This window comes from Mesoplodon densirostris, chromosome 3, assembly GCF_025265405.1.
Source record: "Mesoplodon densirostris isolate mMesDen1 chromosome 3, mMesDen1 primary haplotype, whole genome shotgun sequence".
Taxonomy (NCBI): Eukaryota; Metazoa; Chordata; class Mammalia; order Artiodactyla; family Ziphiidae; genus Mesoplodon; species Mesoplodon densirostris.
Genome location: NC_082663.1, coordinates 66267265 through 66287335, shown reverse-complemented (window position 1 = coordinate 66287335; position 20071 = coordinate 66267265). Strand labels below are relative to the sequence as shown.

General features: G+C 40.3%; 1 protein-coding gene across 1 annotated transcript in view; it reads left to right on the top strand.

Moving 5' to 3' along the window:
* Positions 1 to 4725: 4725 nt before the first annotated feature.
* Positions 4726 to 20071, top strand: part of ACOT12 (acyl-CoA thioesterase 12) — a 56690-nt gene continuing 41344 nt past the window's right edge. The window contains exons 1-3 of the mRNA XM_060091790.1: positions 4726 to 4858; positions 10139 to 10208; positions 15107 to 15167. Of these exons, the coding sequence (XP_059947773.1) occupies positions 4726 to 4858; positions 10139 to 10208; positions 15107 to 15167 (264 nt within the window). The remainder of the gene's footprint in view (positions 4859 to 10138; positions 10209 to 15106; positions 15168 to 20071) is intronic.

Here is a 20071-nt window from a genome sequence, read left to right as displayed (position 1 = left end):
TCCTAATTGTGTGGTCCTGACCCCACTGGTCACCTTCTCAGCCTAGCTGAGACTCCAGCCAGATTATCGGGTTTGAATCCTGTCTTTACTATTTCCTAGTTGTGTGGTCTTGGGCAAGTTGCTTCAGTTTCCTCATCTATAAAATGGGAATTATAATAATACCCACACTTCATAGGGCTGTGTAGCATGCTATGAGTAGCTCAGATGGTTTCACTGGAGAATTCTAACAAGTGTTTAAAGAACAATTTCTTCTAGAATATAGAGGGAACACTTCCCAATTCATTTTATGAAACTGACACCAAAACCAAAGACAGAAAAAAAAGAAAAAGAGAAGAGAGACCAATATGTCTCAAAAATGTAGATGTAAAAATCCTTAACAGAATATCAGCAAAGAGACTTCAGCAACATGTAAAATGAATTATACCCCATGACCAAGTGGGGTTATTCCAGAGATGCAAGGCTGGCTCCATATTTGAAAGCAATCCCCAGAGTCCAGCCTACTGTCAAGCAATGGGGGTGGCAGCCAGGGGGTTCCACTGAGCTGTTTCTGGAATGAAGGTAGGGCCAAGCAAACCCTGGGAAGAGAAAATATTGGACTCTATATACATGGCTTTTGTTCAAAAAAATAAAGTGCTGCACTCCACATGCATTAGGTAACACCTGGCTTGTACACCTAATGCTTGTCTGAGAGCTGGGGCCACGGAAGGCACAGGAACAAACAGGAGAAAGTTTTGCTTGAGGCTCCAGGCGCTAAATGGGACAGTTCAATTTCCCAAGGTCAGCGTGACCCCAAGAATAGGGTCCAGGAGCAAAAAAGACCCTCCAGGCAAGAAGTTGGCACCCGAAATATATGGAAACACACTCTGAATTTTTTGTTTAGGAACTCTGTATTTAAACTTTGAACCATATCCGTATAAATTTGAATTTGAAAACACTGACCTGGTGCCTTTCATAACCTCTACCAAAGGTGGAGAGAGAGACTGCTAGCTAATAAAGTTCATCTCTGTGTGAAACACCTTAAATGACCAAACCCTCTGCCTGGGATTCGTCTCATAAAAAGAAAAGGCTCCCAGCTGCCCCTGGTGTTCAGAACAGTAAGTATCATGGCTCTTGGTGCCTTGCCAACATCCCCTCGGCACTCGCCGTTCCAGCTTCCAGTACAAGCTGACAGCATCCTCCCTTCCTAAGGAGGCAAAGTTCTACCTGAGAGCCCGCTCTTGCCCTGCAGTCAGTGTAAGTGCTGAGGAATTCATGCTGGGAAGCAGCCCTCAGCCAATGAAAGGTGGGGACTGGAGGGTAGAAACCTCCAATCTCCTCCATGTCTCCGGCAGGAATAACTGAGGCTGTTCTTCACAAACTTGGATGTGCTTATGACTCCCCTGGGAATCTTAATAAAATGCAGATTCTGATTTAGCAAGTCTGGGGTGGGGCCTGAGATTCTGCATTTCTAACAAGCTCCCAGGTGGTGCTGATGCTGGTCTGAGGACCACACTTTTGACTCTCGTACAGGTGCTTTCTGCAGTTTTCTCCCAAATAAACTGCTTGCTCTCAAATTCCTGTTGGAGGGTCTGCTTCTGGGGGAAGCACTTTTTCCTGTCTCTTTTCTTATATTTCATGCTCCTTGTTCTCAGTTTTCTCAAAGCCTGACCATTATCTTTGCAATGTGACCCAGGGCCAACATCTCATTTCGTCATCTCCAGAATGACGGGGTTCAACTGTCTAGTTTCCCTCCTACACCAACATTCTAAAGATGTTCTTATTATTCTAGTGATTATCATACTTGCCATACTCTTCCTGATCAGCCTTCCTGCTCTTGTGCATGACCTTCTAAAATCAAGCTGGGTTCACAGCCTACTCATCTCCAAAAGATGTCTCTAAACAGAAATGGAAAATGGAAGCCCTTTTTTCAAACATAATAGCAAAAATCCTTAACAGATAAAGGATATAGCAAATATTCACACATGCAGATGTTATTCAGAAAAACATAAGAACAGTAGTTTTAGGCAGAGGCTATGAAAATGAAAATCAGTACAAAACCAACAAAAGCTATGAAACCATAATCAAGACATCTAATTAGGAGATAGTATATATAACAAAACAATAGTGACTTTGTGTACTGTGTCTGCTTCTTTGATCAAACATTCCTAGACATACATATGCAGACACGTGCTATCCCTTTCCAGATTATCACTTCAGAAAGCCACCAAGTATACATATAAAGCAAGTGCACAAGTACTTACATATTATTATCACTTCAGTCACTGTTTTTTACCCAAAACAATACAACCCAACCTAAACACATACTTTATTTCCAATAACTTAATAAAATTTCCAAAATATTAATAAATGAAATTCATGCATGTAACCGTTATTTATTGCTGTGTAACAACCCCCCAATCATAGTGACATGCAACAATAAATAGTTATGTCTCATTCAGGAGTCTGCATGTCTGCTGTGTGGATCAGCTTCAGGCTGCAAGTCTGCAGGTTGGCTGGAATGGCTCTGCAATACGTGAATTCAGCCCGGCACCCAGATGCCGATGGGGCAGCAGCTCAGGCTAGCATCTTCTCACTGCAGAGGTCAGGGGTTCCTGAGAACAGGAGCATGTAGTACCTCCAAGGGCTAGGTCCAAATTGGTACACTGTTACTTCCTCACATTCCGTTCCAAAGCAAGTCACGTGGCCAAGCCCAACACCAATAAGTGCCTCGCATGGAGTTATTAGTAGACGCAGTGAATATTTGCTGAACAATGATCTAATCTGCCAAGATGCTATTAAGAACCCTAGAGGCACTTTCCAATGAGGAATGCCAAAAGTGATATGAGTAATAACACTGTCATTGAAATCAGCGTATAACCACATGAGGGGACCATCTGGGAAGCACACATTTTAATTTGTTTGTTTAAAAAAGTCATTTTCATGCTTTTTATAAAAATCAAACTTCATACTTCCCTAACTGCATGCATTTAATTCTTATTTATGCTTATATGGGATGGAAACCTACTCACAGAGGATCCTGAAAAGTTATCAAGTCCATGTTTCCTTCATTCCTCCCTTACATTAAAAAAAAAAAACCTTTAAAAGGAGAAGCAAAATTACCAGAATCTCCATTCTGATGCTCCAGGCTGGGGCTTGGCAGGCCATCTGCACAAGGATAAAAAAGCAGCACTGATTTGTTGGAGTCAGTTAGACTTTGTGGTAAGTCAGGAGCCCTGAGTTCAAGTCAGGTGCTCTACTATCTTAACTGCTCCTTTTACATCAGCTGCCTGCCTGACACATGGTTTTCTCTCCAGGCGTCCATTCCCTCGCCCATCCCAGATGCAGCCAGCCCTCACAATATGACATCTATGGCTCTATTACATGCTGGAGGTTTTCTGGTGTCACTGTTTCCATAATGGGAACTGCTTTGTAGAGTCACTGATTTCAGCTCTAGAAAGTGTAACAGCTTATATGTGCTAAAATTTGACAATGAGAACTCTTATTTAATGTTCTAGATTCTGTCTCTCATAAAGAATAAATTCTCTTGGGATTTGTTGGGCTCATTTGTCATGAGTTGACCGGTTTTTTGGTTTTGTTTAATTAGTTTATTTATTTATTTATTTATTTTTGGCTGTGTTGGATCTTCGTTGCTGCGCACAGGCTTTTCTCTAGTTGCGTTGAGCGGGGGCTACTCTTCGTTGAGGTGCGCAGACTTCTCATTGCAGTGGCTTCTCTTGTTGCAGAGCACGGGCTCTAGGCGCGTGGGCTTCAGTAGTTGCAGCACATGGGCTCGGTAGTTGTGGCTCGCGGGCTCTAGAGCGCAGGCTCAGTAGTTGTGGAACATGGGCTTAGTTGCTCTGTGGCATGTGGAATCTTCCCAGACCAGGGCTCGAACCCGCGTCCCTTGCATTGGCAGGTGGATTCTTAATCACTGTGCCACCAGGGAAGTCCAAGTTGACAGGTTTTAACTGTAAATTCTCTATATTAAAACCAAAAGATTGCCTTCCCTTATTGGGTGACTTCTGATGTGCCAGCAAAGATCAGCCCTTTTTAAATTTTTCTGATTGTTTGGCAGTGGAGGTAATTTCATAACAAAAAGATGAATAACAGGGTTTTTTTTTTTGGGAGCCATTATATTATCCTAAGACTCAGAAGGTGAATTTTGAACTAGGGATGGGAGGAGTGAGTGTCCACCCTACCTGGCAGTCTACAGCCAGAAAAAAAAGAAAATAAGAAGTTAAATACTTTAAAATCAACTTCTAAAGCAAAAGGTCTACATTTATCTGGACAGCATTTAACTAATTAATTATTAACTCCCCATCACCTGTCAAGTTCTTCAGACGGATAATAACCTCACTATTTACTTGGCAAACACCTATGTCACCTTAGCCAGGCACACGCTATGACTTTTGTACTTTACCTCATTTAATTCTCTGCACAGTCCTCTTGAGATAAGTACTGCTATCCCCCCTTTATAGGTGAGAAACCCGGTCTGGTTCCAGCTTTGCCAACCTCGGCCGCCCGAGTCACTGTCTTCTGAGACAGAAGAGAGTTCCCTTTCGCCCTCCTCGCGGTATTCCTGGCCCCTTAAATCTCACCTCCCGGTGCACCAGCCGGCCCAGTGGCCAGCAGGGCGCGGGGTGCGGGGCCGGGGTGGCAGCGGCTCGGTGCCCTTTGGAGCGGGGGCGGGCCCAGCTGGTGGCCGGGCGGCGGCCAGGCCCGGTTGCTTCGCACTCTTGACCGGTCATGGAGCTGGAGCGTTCGGCGTCCGGCGAAGTGAGCGTGAGCCAGGCCATTCAGCCCGCGCACGCCAACCTCCGCGGAGAGCTGAGCGCCGCTCAGCTGCTCAAGTGGATCGACGCTGCCGCCTGCCTGGCGGGTAGGGGTGCTGGAAGGGGAGGGTAGGATGGAGGAGACGCAGGGTGCCGGGGGTCTGGAGTGGAGGAGCCCTGAGTGGGGGCGGGGCCTGGTGTGTGTTGCGGAGGGGTGTGTCTAGGAACTGGGAAGCGGGCTGGGATGTGAGGATGCGGGGTGGCGGGGGTCCGGACGGCAGAGGTCGCGATGCTGACACACCAGGACCCCTGATCGGTGAGGAGGGAGAAGGAAGGAGAGGAGGGTATTGACAGAGCTTTAAGCCCTGTGCAGCTGGGAAGTAATGATTGAGATTGTTCATCCAACACTGGAAATGACCTAGACCAGTGGTTCTCAAACCTTTTAGTCTTAGGACTCCTTTACCCCATAAAATAAACGAGGACCCCCAGAGAGCTTTCGTGTTGGTTCTTTTATCCATATTTACCATATGTGAAATTTTAAAAAATAATTCATTTGAAAAGAAAAACCCGTTACATATTTTTATTGTAAAATAACTATATTTTCAACAAGAACAAAAATGTACTTAGAGAAGTGGTATTGGTTTACATTTCTGCAAATCTCTTTAATGTCTAGTTTAATACATCACTCACCTCTTATATCTGCTTCTGAATTCAGTTTGTTACCTTCCACACCGTCATGTAGTCTTTGCAAAGGACCTTTGCACCTGCTGTTGTTTTTGCCTTTACACTTTTCTCTTGGCCCTTTCCATACATTCCGTCTCCACTAAGTATCATTTATGCAGAGCAGTCTTTCCTAACTACCTGCTTTACATTTGCACCCTTTCATCACAACACCCTTTCCAAATTCCTCCACACCACTTAACACAATCCGTAATTACTTTGTGTACTTATATGTTCACCTTTTATTTCCTGCCTGGCCAATTAGCATGTAAACTGAAGCTTAGTAGGCACTTAATAAGTAAGCACTAAATAAAAACTTCCTGATTATATGGATGGGTAGTTGGATGGATGGGTCCAGAACTTGGAATCTCATTTCTTAAAGGAAGCCAGGCTTTGCGTAAGGCACTTAATAGACTCAGCAAATGTACATTTTAAGTAAAATATGTTAGGATAAAATATTAGAGCTGGAAGGAGCTTAAGATCGTGTATCCCAGGACTCTTATTTTATAGAGGAAAACAGTAAAGCTCAGATGATTAAAAATCTCTGTTTTCCTCAGTGAGTGTGCATAGAGTTTCTAATCCCCTGTGTGTTAACCACCCACAAAATTCAGTCATATATCTGATGCCAATCTGTTTATTTTCTGTTTGTTGATAGGTCTGTTTGGTTTCTGTCTTAACAGTTTTTATCAGGATTTGAGGTCTGTTATAATAACAATAATGGAGACATGAATATAAAAGTAATTAACATGTAAGAGAAACAAGTATAGAAATTATTCAGTTGCCATGCCTATTTCCATGGCAACTGAATTCATTATGTGAATATTGATGTGACTTTTAAAGTTACCTCACTTAGTGCTTCTGTCCTATAATGGAGAAACAATTGCCCTCCTGCAATTTTCATTAAAATTTCTATGGTTTTACACCTTTGGAAACTCGGATCACAGCAGGAATCAACTGATAACCAATTACTGTGGACATTAATAGTTATATTACTAATAATACAATATTGAAGAAACCTTTATGATAAAGTTGGTTTGGAAACATGGTTAATGTTAATCCTTGTAGGAAAACAAGGATTAGAATTAGCCACTGACCTCGATAGAATTAGCCACCGGCCTCATCTGGAGACCAGAAGATACTGAAACAATATCTTTAATACTAAATATTATAAAAATTGTCAACCAAGAGCTTCAAGGCCCTGTGCATGGTTTATCCTCAGCCTTCCCCTCAGCCTTATCTTACCTACTCTCCTCCTTCCTTTTTGAATTTTTGCCACAAAAACCTCAGGACCTTTGTAGTCACTGTTCCTTCTGCCCAGCAAGCCCTCCCCTGCTCTCCTCCACAACACACATCTGTTTTACTCCTTCTCGTCTTTCAGATCTCACTTCAAGCATCCTCTCCACAGGGAAACGTTCCCTGACATGCCACCTAGGTGTGGTTCCTCAGTTACAGACCTTCATAAAATCCATGTTTCCTTCAGATCACGTAACTCATTTTGCTCTTATGTATTCATTTAATTAATGTCTGGCTCCTCACTAGATTCCATGAGAATAGGGATAGTAGCTGTTTTATATTTCCAGCACCTTACGGAGAGGCTGGCATAGCACGAGTGTTCAACCAATATTAGTTAAAAGAAAGAATGAATGAAGCCACCGTCATTTTTATCAGTCATCATACCTGGATTACATCCACTTAGCTGTTCCTCGGCTTCTCTCAGTTTCCCCAGGAAATCAGAAATAGCTTTAGGGTTTCTCCACTTTTACTGGCATACTGCATGAAGGACAATCAAAACCAAGAACCAGAACAGACTGGTCCTGTTGAATTCATATCTGTCACACTTGTAAAAAGAAAATAAACACATGTAAAAATTGTGGCCCTGTGTTGGTTCCCCATATTTTAATTTTTCATTTTTAATTTAATGGCCCTTAAAAGTCTGTAATGTAAAACATGGCAGTTGAGCTCCTGAATCCCATATTCAGCCAAGTACTTCTCTAGGGAGCATTCCTTGGTTGGTCTTTTCTTTTCTCAGAGTTCCTGTTGCTTCTGTAGTAAAAATAACTATTTAGAACAATGTATTTGATCTTTATAAGCCAAAATTGCCTCTTTTTAAAATAGAACTAATAACAGTATCAACCTCATGTAATTGATATGCATAAATACTTAGCTCAGTGCCAGGCCAATAATAAATCATAATTATTATGATTATGTTTCTTTGTGATTCCTAATGCAATCTGGTATAGTGCTATATATACATAGAAGACACCCAATATATACAATAAAAATTTAGTCTTTTATTGGGTTTTGCACTTTAGTTATCATTTACATCATTCAAAATTTGGTAACTCGTGTTGGTGTACATGGTAACACTTTACCTATAAGAATAGTTTAGGGCCTCCCTGGTGGCGCAGTGGTTGAGAGTCCGCCTGCCGATGCAGGGGATACGGGTTCGTGCCCCGGTCTGGGAGGATCCCATATGCCGCGGAGCGGCTGGGCCCGTGAGCCATGGCCGCTGGGCCTGCGCGTCCGGGGCCTGTGCTCCACAACGGGAGAGGCCACAACAGTGAGAGGCCCACATACCGCAAAAAGAAAAAAAAAAAAAAAAAAGAATAGTTTAATAAACTCAATATATCATTCCCTCATGTCAGGTGACCAGAATGAATGTCTATTACATACCTTTTAGTCAACACTTTACTGACTATGGCTAGATCTCTGTCACTGAGTAGACTCATTAAAAGATAGGACTGATAACAGCTCAGTGTCTGGAAATCAATGCGAATTTAACAAATGTTTGATACAGTGAATTAAATTGAACCCAACTTTCTAGAGTCTAATACTTTTATGTTTCCTTCCTCTAATTGAACTTTAGAGCTGGGAAACCCATTTCCCCCCCTCCATCACTCACACACAGAGTTCTGCTATGGTTAGTTTTCTGGTAACTCAGTTTATGTTATCTGCGTATTTGGAAGAATAGTTATTTCCAACTAGTAAAACCAGAATGTCCAGTTTTCTACAGAATTAGATCATAGAGAGGAATGTTTTAAATACGTGCTCTCTGGAGTATTTTCTCATATCACTTTACCTGGGACTATCAATATATATTGCAATTAAAGTAATCCACTACACACAAAGAATGCAAATTCAGTATAATTCACTGTCTCTTTCTTTTTCATAATAAGACAGCAGGAGGGCCTCCCTGGTGGCGCAGTGGTTAAGAGTCCGCCTGCCGATGCAGGGGATACGGGTTCGTGCCCCGGTCTGGGAGGATCCCATATGCCGCGGAGCGGCTGGGCCCGTGAGCCATGGCCGCTGGGCCTGCGCATCCGGAGCCTGTGCTCCGCAACGGGAGAGGCCACAACAGTGAGAGGCCCGCATACCGCAAAAAGAAAAAAAAAAAAAAAAAATAAGACAGCAGGAGTGAAGTCTCCAAAATTAAAATGGAGTTAAAATTTCTTTAAAAAGCTAATGCAGTCTGTTTGGGTTTTAACTGACTGTTCCTCAAAATGAAATTCTGGAAAAACCACATATCAAGATTTTTCCCAAAGAGGAAAACTTCTGATACTTTTACATAAAGTAAAACCAACAATCAAAAAAAAAAACAACTCAACAAATTAAATGCAGACAGAGGGACTTCCCTGGTGGCGCAGTGGTTAAGAATCTGCCTGCCAATGCAGGGAACACGGGTTCAAGCCCTGGTCCAGGAAGATCCCACATGCCGCAGAGCAACTAAGCCCATGCACCACAACTACTGAGCCTGCGCTCTAAAGCCTGCAAGCCACAACTACTGAGCCCATGTGCCATAACTACTGAAGCCCATGCACCTAGAGCCTGTGCTCCTCAACAAGAGAAGCCACTGCAATGAGAAGCCCGTGCACCGCAACGAAGAGTAGCCCCCGCTCGCTGCAACTAGAGAAAGCCCAAGGGCAGCAACGAAGACCCAACACAGCGAAAAATAAATAAATAAACAAACAAACAAATATTTAAAATAAATAAATAAATAAATGCAGGCAGGGAACATGGAAATAACTGGAGTGCTTCCCTAATCTCTCTCACCCTACTCAATACTTTTCTCCTCCAACATAATTAATGCATAGTGAATTTCATATGAATTTGGTAGTAATAAATAATAAATATTGATTAAATACTTACTATGTGCCCATCTCTATTTCTCTAATGCCCAGACAAGTTTCTCTTTGATTTGGGGTATGAAGTTGAGGTCTTCCACACTGTTCAGTGCTTGCACTGGTTAAGTGGTTTAAATATATTCAGCTACTGGTTATGTGGGATAATAGATACAGCTTTGATGCATTGTTTTTTTTTAAACGAAAGAAGGGTAGTACCTGACAAAATATTTAAATTTGACACCAACTTACTAAAGTTACTATCTGAATAGCTAGATATGCTGGGTATTGGTACTGAATTTCAAATCAAAGATAGTATAAGTTAAAACTCAGGAGAAAGTACAGTAATTTCCATGCAGTAGAAAAATAACTTATTGAGCAAAGGAACTGTTATCAATCCAGTTCATCCAGAAGTGTGGCATAGTGGTCCTATACTGCATAAGAGGATGAGTTACTAGAATAAATCCACTTGCTTTATTCCTTTTCCTGCATGCTGAAATATTTAAACATAACTATTAATGGAGCCCATTTTTAACCTATTTTTTGAAGCTGAAAAACATGCTGGGGTTTCCTGTGTTACAGCCTCAGTGGATGACATACAATTTGAGGAGACAGCTAGGTAAGTGGCATTGCTTTATCATGCCTTTCTCCTGGGTTTATTGGCTCATTTACAACATGTATTGGTGGCACCTAAGCGTACTCATTTGGAGTCAGGGTTCAAATTTGTTAATAAGTAACATTTGAACCAATGTAAATCAGTAAAACAATAATAATAATAATTTCAGGACCTACTTTTAGTAAATACTATTAAGTGTAAATTTACAGCCCTGATTTTGTTGAGAAATAGCTCTCAGCATTAAATGCATTCTGGTATAAGGCACTGCAGGATTTCTAAAAGCTGGTTTGAATCGCTCCTTCCTTTACTATTAATGATAATAAGTATCTCTATGATGGTGAATCTCATCATTACGTTGTTGGGTAAACATTAATTCATCTGAGTAGACATGTTAAATTATGAAAAACATTTTATGTGTGGGAGTGTGTATATGTTTTACCATCTCTTATTGTAGAAAATTTCAAGATACACAAATCTTTCAACCATATACAAAAGTAGAGAGAATACTACCATGTATCCCCAAGGACCCAACACCTAACTACAACAATAATCAACTCATAAATGCTGTTGTTTTATCAATACCCTTCCATACTCCCCCACATACCTGGATTATTTTGAAGCAAATCCCAGACATCATCTCTGAATATTTCAGTATATATTTCTAAAAGATCAGGGCTCTTTTAGAAAACATAATAATGTAACTGCAATACCATTAAGAAAAATTATCATCCCCAATGGTCTCAAAAAAATTTTTTTAAATTTAAACAATTGGTCTATGGATTGAATCAGGATCCAATATGGCTGATATGACCTTTTACATAAAAATTTCCCTTTCTTCTTTTCTCTTGCAATTTGTTTTTTAAAGAAACCTGGTCATTTGTCCTATACCATTTACCACATTTTGTATCTGCTCATTGTATACCTGTTTAACGTGCTCACTGATGCAGGATTGGTCATTATTTCTATGCCTTTTTGGTGGACAGAATTAGGAATTATTTTTTTAAAGAGGTTACATTAATAACTGTAATAAACTAGGGTTATATGGTTTTACTTAATTTATCTGATTTTATGTTTGTATCTCTTTTTTTGCTTTCTGAATATCTTGATCCTAAAAGAACCATCCCAGACTAGAAACAGATGATCTTCTCTCTTCCTTTTTCTTATGTTATGTTTAGAAAAAGGAAGAGAGAAGATCATCTGTTTCTAGTCTGGGATGGTTCTCAAGGACCATGGGGGAGCTGCCACCAGTTTTCAAACCCTAAGTAGTCTGTCCAGTGAGATGCCCACTTCATCTCTACAACCTCCAGCTTACATTTATCTATTTGGCACTTATTCATTTATATACAAACAAAATTAAGTTAAATAAAACGACATGCATAAAGAAGTTATATCTCCAAAGCTAACCCAAAAGAAATTTTTGGTAGGCATTAGAATCATAGATATGGAGAGACCTTTAGAACTCAACCCAATCATCTCTTTGTACTGATAAGAAACTGAAGCCTAAGGCCCAGAGCCAGCCAAAGGACAGAGGATACTTAGAGCCTGGATCTTCTTATGCTCTATCCAGTGCTTTCTCTAACCCACTCCTTCTATCTTTGTGATCAGCAACCTTTATTGAACATCTCCTGATGCTTGTTCTCATAGGCAGCTGCAGTGTCAGTGAAAGAGCCCTTGACATTCTAGAGACTTGTAGATATAGATAAAGGTCTATTGGGTCTATTGACTAAGCACAGATACTAGCTATGTGATTTTTCCTGAAGAAGAGAAAGTTGACATGTGTTTGTATCTCAACACAATTACAGATTACTGAAAATCCAAACTTATTTGGGAATAGATTAAAGCACCATTATTAAACTTAGGAATGCCGACAGTATATTGCAATAAAACACCTATTATGTACTTTCCAATCCTAAATTCTGTAACTTAGACCTAACTAGTAACCTCATCATTAAAGTGTGGTTTGCCATTTGAACCATTTTGTGTTTATGTTATCAGAAAGGATTTGTGGCCACTAAAATATATGGGACCTGCACCATTAAAAAAAGAAAATTGAAAGCTACATATACAAAGCCATACAATTTGTTTAAAAGCCATATTATTTTTTTTACTATATTGATCTTTTAAAATATTTATTTATTTATTTATTTGGTTGCATCGGGTCTTAGTTGTGGCAGGCGGGCTCCTTAGTTGTGGCATGCAAACTCTTGGTTGCAGCATGCACGTGGGATCTAGTTTCCAGACCGGGTATCGAACCCGGGCCCCCTGCGTTGGGAGCGCGGAGTCTTAACCACTGTGCCATCAGGGAAGTCCCATATTAGATACTTTTTTAATTCACAATATATATTGAATATACCAAAAGTACTGCTCTAAGCTCAATAGAATCTGTGAATGTTTATGACACAATACTGAAGTGTGGCAGTCACTCAGTCTGGTAAGAAAGTCAGACAAATACATAGTCATCAGAATAGAAAGTATGATAGGATGCATGCCTAGGGTGAGATATAAATTCTGTGGGGTAGATAAAAGGTACATTTTGACTGGAGAACCAATGAGAGTTTCATGATGGAGGTAGTATTTAATGTGGGCCTTAAATGAGGTATAGATTTTCACTGGTGAGTAGGAAAAGGACTTCACAAGATGAGGTACATGTAAGAGCCTAAGCACTGAGGTGGGAAGAAGTGGGGGGTGCTTAGGAAAAGCCTGGCATGCAGAGATGATGCCCCAGCAGCAGTGTGGGGCTGGGAACAGAAGACCTTGAATGCCATGCTATGAAATTAATTTTACTTGGGATTTTAGCAGAATGTAAAGCAGAATGTCTCCTGCTTTTAAAGGAAGGGCAGAGTTCACAAAAGAGACCAAAACGTGGCAAGGTGGACTTCCCTGATGGTCCAGTGGTTAAGACTCAGCGCTTCCACTGTAGGGGGTGCAGGTTCGAGCCCTGGTCAGGGAAGTTACACATACTGCATGGTGTGGCCAAAAAAAAAAGTGGCAAGATGCTTCCCCTCCTCAGAGTCTGACAGGCAGAGGCAGAAGATTTTGGTAGTATATGAGTACAAAGTACTACAGTAGCTTTGAAGAGGGACTCTCTGCCTCGTGTTATCACTGTAAATCTCTGCTAGAAACTTTACCAAACAGAGCTAGGAAATCTAGGAGGAACAAATTTAAGGAAAAGAGAAAATTGGTTTGGGTTTGCATGTGCTAAGTGTGGGGATTAAGTTAAATTAGGTAATGTGTGTGTAAGCAGCTATCACTCAGCCTAGTAGGGCCTCCATAACCATTAGCTGAATCTGCTGAGAGAAGTTTGAAAATATGGCTCTGTGTTTCAAGAATGAGGTTTGTGCTAAAGATTTAGATTTGAGAATCATCTCTATAAAGATGATAGGATTGTGGAAGAGAACAAGGTCTTCAGGAAGAGGCTGAAATGAGAAAAAACAAAGAACATAAATTTGGTGGATGGCTACCATTAAGGTTTAAGTAAGGGAAATCAGTGAAGAAAACTGAGAATGAAGAGAGAACAGTATTTTGGAAGCCAAGGGAAGAGAAGTTTTCCTGAAGAAAGAGGTTGATTGATGCTGTTAAATGAGAGAAGACCTTGGATTTAGCTGTTAGGAAGTGACTTCGGAGAGATCAGGAGTAAGATGGGGAAGCAACAGCTAGATTTGAGTGGCTGAGAAGTGAATGAGAGATGAAACCCCCAAACTTCTGAACCTGACAAAATCATAATCTTTTAAGACCCATCTCAGATGTTACCTCTTCTATGGCTCCTTCCCTGACTTTTCAAATTAGTCACTTCTAGGTGTTTTTGCAATACTTGATTCTTTCTTCCTTTTGAAAAATTTCATAGCGTTGCACCTCATCTGTCTGCATCCTGGTGTCCCAAGTGAAGACTGGTCTCCTTGATGTCATCAACCTTGTCTTGTTAATCACTGTATCCTGAGGTCTTAGTTTAGTGCCAGGACTAGTTGTAACTCAGTAAACATTTGTTAAATGTATGAGCTGGAAAAAGAAAAAGATTATTTTAGGAAGTTTGAATATGGAGAAATATAGAGGAGAAGAGAAAAAAATGTTGTGATAGAATAAACTTGAGAGAAAGATTTTTAGCAAGGAAAAGCCTTGAACATTTTCACAGACTGACAAGGAGTCAAGGAAGGGGCAGAGATTGAGGGTACAAAAGAGGAAAGAGCTGCCTAAGCCAGGCCATGGTGCAGGAGGAAAGGTAAGAGCAGGATGGGATCAAGGGCACGGGTAAAGAAAGAGGTCTGGAAGAGATCTATTTTTCTTCCCCTGAAACAGAAGACTGAGAATAGTGAGAATATAGTTCAAATTTGAAGTCAGGGAGAAAAACTGAGGAGGCTTATATTGGGTAGGCCCTTAGGTGACTGAAGGGCCAGAACACAAAAGCTTTGAAACAACTAGGGTTACATGACCAGAGTCCCAGTAATAATGTGGAGTGAATGGACCATCTGGCAACATTGAGGGCTCCTGTAAACCTAGTGAAGGTATTCAGTTTGTTTGCTTGCTTGCTTGCTTGCTTGTATGTTTACCATTTATTTGTTAATCAACATTTTAAAGTATCAGTTGTATAGGTTTGCATGTGTGTTCGTTTTCTCTTAACCAAATAGCTGTGGTACAGTCAAGTATCTGTTGTAGATTTGGAAATCATTTTGCACACCATCTTTGCAAAGGCCGTCTTCTGTTAAAAAGAGGTAGTCAGCTAACTCTTGTGTGGTTTACAATAATCAGTATCTATTTTTAGTGCTGTCTTGTTATGTTATTGAGTTTCTCATGCATGAACATTATCAGCATAAGGTGGAACTGTTCTATGGCATACACATTTAAGTGAATCTTCAAGTCTGAAATGAGATGTGGTAGAATTACTGTTTGTTTGTTTTTTTAACTAGAGTTGGACAAGTTATAACCATCAAAGCGAAAGTTACTAGAGCGTTCAGCACAAGCATGGAGGTAAGAGGCTCCCTTTTCTTCCTTCTGCCTGTTGGTGCTCATTTCTTCATTGTTTACAGAGGAGAGAGGAGGAGGCCTGGAATAACTTGGAGTTCATATGATTCTGAATTTCAGACGGCCCTTGAATCTGTAGTCAGGCTCACAGGTAAATAATAAGCCTGTGTTTCCCTGATACTAAAATTAAATGTGATGCAATGAACTATTTTTACATAAAAGGATATACACAAAGTAAACATACAAGGGAGGGCACTCTCTTGGTTCTTTGCCAGGTATAAGTTTTATTTCTTTTTTTTTTTTTTTTTTTTTTTTTTTTTTTGCTGTACGCGGGCCTCCCACTGCTGTGGCCTCTCCCGTTGTGGAGCACAGGCTCCGGACGCGCAGGCCCAGCGGCCATGGCTCACGGGCCCAGCCGCTCCGCGGCATATGGGATCTTCCCGGACCAGGGCACGAACCCGTGTCCCTTGCATCGGCAGGCGGACTCCCGACCACTGCGCCACCAGGGAAGCCCAAGTTTTATTTCTTAATTATTCTGACTCTATTACTATTCTAATTCTACTTGTTCTCTATCTCCTCACCTATAATGAAAACTAGCCCCCACGATTAACTAGTTTTTGAAAGGCAGAGTAATTGAAGCAAGAAGGGAAGCTTAGATTTTTCTTCTTCCTCTACCTGGTTTTCTTTTCTTTATTATAGCTATGAATACAAAATTCTTGGGAGCATTTGAAGTCTCTATCCAGGTTAAAAGAGCAGGAAAGGAGTTCGTGGATCCCATGTTGCAACTTGTAGTTTGCTCAGTAGCAGTCCCTTTGATCTCTGGGCACAAAAGACATGTAGGGACTTACATTTGTTTCTTAGGGATTCTATGACAAAGTTTCACAGATTAGGTGCCTTAAACAACAGAAATGTATTGTCTCACTGTTCTGGAGGCTAGCAGTCCTAAATCAAGGTGTCAGTAGGGTTGGTTCCTTCCAAGGCCTATGGGAGAGAATCTGCCCCCATCCTCCCTCCTAACCTCTGGTGGTTTGCCAGTGGTTTGCTTCACCCCGATCTCAGCCTTCATCTGCACATGGTGTTCTCCCTGTGTATGTGTCCAAATTTTCCCTTTTTATTAAAAAAATTTTTTAACATCTTTATTGGAATATAATTGCTTTACTATGGTGTGTTTCTGCTTTATAAAAAAGTCAATTAGCTATACATATACATATATCCCCATATGTCCTCCCTCTTGCACCTCCCTCCCACCATCCCTATCCCACTCCTCTAGGTGGACACAAAGCACTGAGCTGATCTCCCCGTGCTATGTGGTTACTTCCCACTAGCTATCTATTTTAATTTTGGTAGTGTATACATGTCGATGCCACTCTCTCACTGCGTCCCAGCTTAACCTACCCCCTCCTCGGGTGCTCAAGTCCAATCTCTTTGTCTGCATCTTTATTCCTGTCCTGCCCCTAGGTTCTTCAGAACCCTCCCCTTTTTTTTTTTAGATTCCATATATATGTGTTAGCATACGGAATTTGTTTTTCTCTTTCTGACGTACTTCACTCTGTATGACAGTCTCTAAGTCCATCCACCTCACTACAAATAACTCAATTTCGTTTCTTTTTATGGCTGAGTAATATTCCATTGTATATATGTGCCACATCTTCTTTATCCATTCGTCTGTTGATGGACACCTAGGTTGCTTCCATGTCCTGGCTATTGTAAATAGAGCTGCAATGAACATTTTGGTACATGACTCTTTTTGAATTATGGTTTCCTCAGGGTATATGCCCAGTAGTGGGATTGCTGGGTCATATAGTAGTTCTATTTGTAGTTTTTTAAGGAACCTCCATACTGTTCTTCATAGTGGCTGTATCAGTATACATTCCTACCAACAGTGCAAGACGGTTCCCATTTCTCCACACCCTCTCCAGCATTTATTGTTTGTAGATTTTTTGATGATGGCCATTCTGACAGGTGTGATATGATATCTCATTGTAGTTTTGATTTGCATTTCTCTAATGATTAGTGATGTTGAACATCCTTTCATGTGTTTGTTGGCAATCTGTATATCTTCTTTGGAGAAATGTCTGTTTAGGTCTTCTGCCCATTCTTGGATTGGGTTGTTTGTTTTTTTGATATTGAGCTGCATGAGCTGTTTGTATATTTTGGAGATTAATCCTTTGTCAGTTGCTTCATTTTCAAATATTTTCTCCCATTTTGAGGGTTGTCTTTTCATCTTGTTTCTGGTTTCCTTTGCTGTGCAAAAGCTTTTAAGTTTCATTAGGTCCCATTTGTCTATTGTTTTTATTTCAATTTCTCTAGGAGGTGGGTCCAAAAGGATCTTGCTGTGATTTATGTCATGTAGTATTCTGCCTATGTTTTCCTCTAAGAGTTTTATAGTGTCCGGTCTTACATATAGGTCTCTAATCGATTATGAGTTTATTTTTCTGTATGGTGCTAGGAAGTGTTCTAATTTCATTCTTTTACATGTAGCTGTCCAGTTTTCCCAGCACCACTTATTAAAGAGGCTGTCTTTTCTCCATTGTATATTCTTGTCTCCTTTATCAAAGATAAGGTGACCATATATGCATGGGTTTATCTCTGGGCTTTTTATTCTGTTCCATTGGGCTGTATTTCTGTTTTTGTGCCAGTACCATACTGACTTAATTACTGTGGTTTTGTAGTGTACTCTGGAGTCAGGGAGCCTGATTCCTCCAGCTCCATTTTTTTTTTCAAGATTGCTTTGCCTATTTGGGGTCTTTTGTGTTTCCATACAAATTGTGAAATTTTTTGTTCTAGTTCTGTGAAAAATGCCAGTGGTAGTTTGATAGGGATTGCATTGAATCTGTAGATTGCCTTGGGTAGTACAGTCATTTTCACAATGTTGATTCTTCCAATCCAAGAACATAGTATATCTCTCCATCTGTTTGTATCACCTTTAATTTCTTTCATCAGTGTCTTATAGTTTTCTGCATGCAGGTCTTTTGTCTCCCTAGGCAGGTTTATTCCTAGGTATTTTATTCTTTTTGTTGCAATGGTAAATGGGAGTGTTTCCTTAATTTCTCTTTCAGATTTTTCATCATTAGTGTATAGCAATGCAAGAGATTTCTGTGCATTGATTTTGTATCCTGCTACTATACCAAATTCATTGATTAGCTCTAGTAGTTTTCTGGTAGCATCTTTAGGATTCTCTATGTATAGTATCATGCCATCTGCAAACAGTAACAGTTTTACTTCTTCTTTTCCAATGTGTATTCCTTTTATTTCTTTTTCTTCTCTGATTGCTGTGGCTAAAACTTCCAAAACTATGTTGAATAATAGTGGGGACAGTGAGCAACCTTGTCTTGCTCATGATCTTAGTGGAAATGGTTTCAGTTTTTCACCATTGAGAATGATGTTGGCTGTGGGTTTGTCATATATGGCCTTTATTATGTTGAAGTAGGTTCCCTCTATGCCTACTTTCTGGAGGGTTTTTATCATAAATGGGTGTTGAATATTGTTGAAAGCTTTTTCTGCATCTATTGAGATGATCATATGGTTTTTCTCCTTCAATTTGTTAATATGGTTTATCAAATTGATTGATTTGCATATATTGAAGAATCCTTGCATTCCTGGGATAAACCCCACTTGATCATGGTGTGTGATCCTTTTAATGTGATGTTGGATTCTGTTTGCTAGTATTTTGTTGAGGATTTTTGCATCTATGTTCATCAGTGACATTGGCCTATAGTTTCCTTTCTTAGTGACATCTTCATCTGGTTTTGGTATCAGGGTGATTGTGGCCTAGTAGAATGAGTTTGGGATTGTTCCTCCCTCTGCTATATTTTTTTAATAAATTTATTCATTTATGTATTTATGTATTTATTTATTTTTTTGCGGTACGTGGGCCTCTCACTGTTGTGGTCTCTCCCGTTGCGGAGCACAGGCTCCGGACACGCAGGCTCAGCGGCCATGGCTCACGGGCCCAGCCGCTCCGCAGCATGTGGGATCTTCCCGGACCGGGTCATGAACCCGTGTCCCCTACATCGGCAGGCAGACTCCCAACCACTGCACCACCGGGGAAGCCCCTCTGCTATATTTTGGAAGAGTTTGAGAAGGATAGGTATTAGCTCTTCTCTAAATGTTTGACAGAATTCACCTGTGAAGCCATCTGGTCCTGGGCTTTTGTTTGTTGGAAGATTTTTAATCACAGTTTCAATTTCAGTGCTTGTGATTGGCCTGTTTGTATTTTCTATTTCTTCCTGGTTCAGTCTCGGGAGGTTGTGCATTTCTAAGAATTTGTCCATTTCTTCCAGGTTGTCCATTTTATTGGCATATAGTTGCCTGTAGTAATCTCTCATGATCCTTTGTATTTCTGCAGTGTCAGTTGTTACTTCTCCTTTTTCATTTTTATTCTACTGATTTGAGTCTGCTCCCTTTTTTACTTGATGAATTTGGCTAATGGTTTATCAGTTTTGTTTATCTTCTCAAAGAAACCACTTTTAGTTTTATTGATCTTTGCCCATCGTTTCCTTCATTTCTTTTTCATTTATTTCTGATCTGATCTTTATGATTTCTTTCCTTCTGCTAACTTGGGGGATTTTTTGTTCTTCTTTCTCTAATTGCTTTAGGTGTAAGGCTCGGTTGTTTATTTGAGATGTTCCTTGTTTCTTGAGGTAGGATTGTATTGCTATAAACTTCTCTCTTAGAACTGCTTTTGCTACATCCCATAGGTTTTGGGTCATCGTGTTTTCATCGTCATTTGCTCCTGGGTATTTTTTGATTTCCTCTTTGATTTCTTCAGTGATCTCTTGCTTATTTAGTAGCGTATTGTTTAGCCTCCATGTGTTTGTATTTTTTACAGATTTTTTCCTGTAATTGATATGTAGTCCCATAGTATTGTGATCAGAAAAGTTACTTGATACAATTTCAATTTTCTTAAA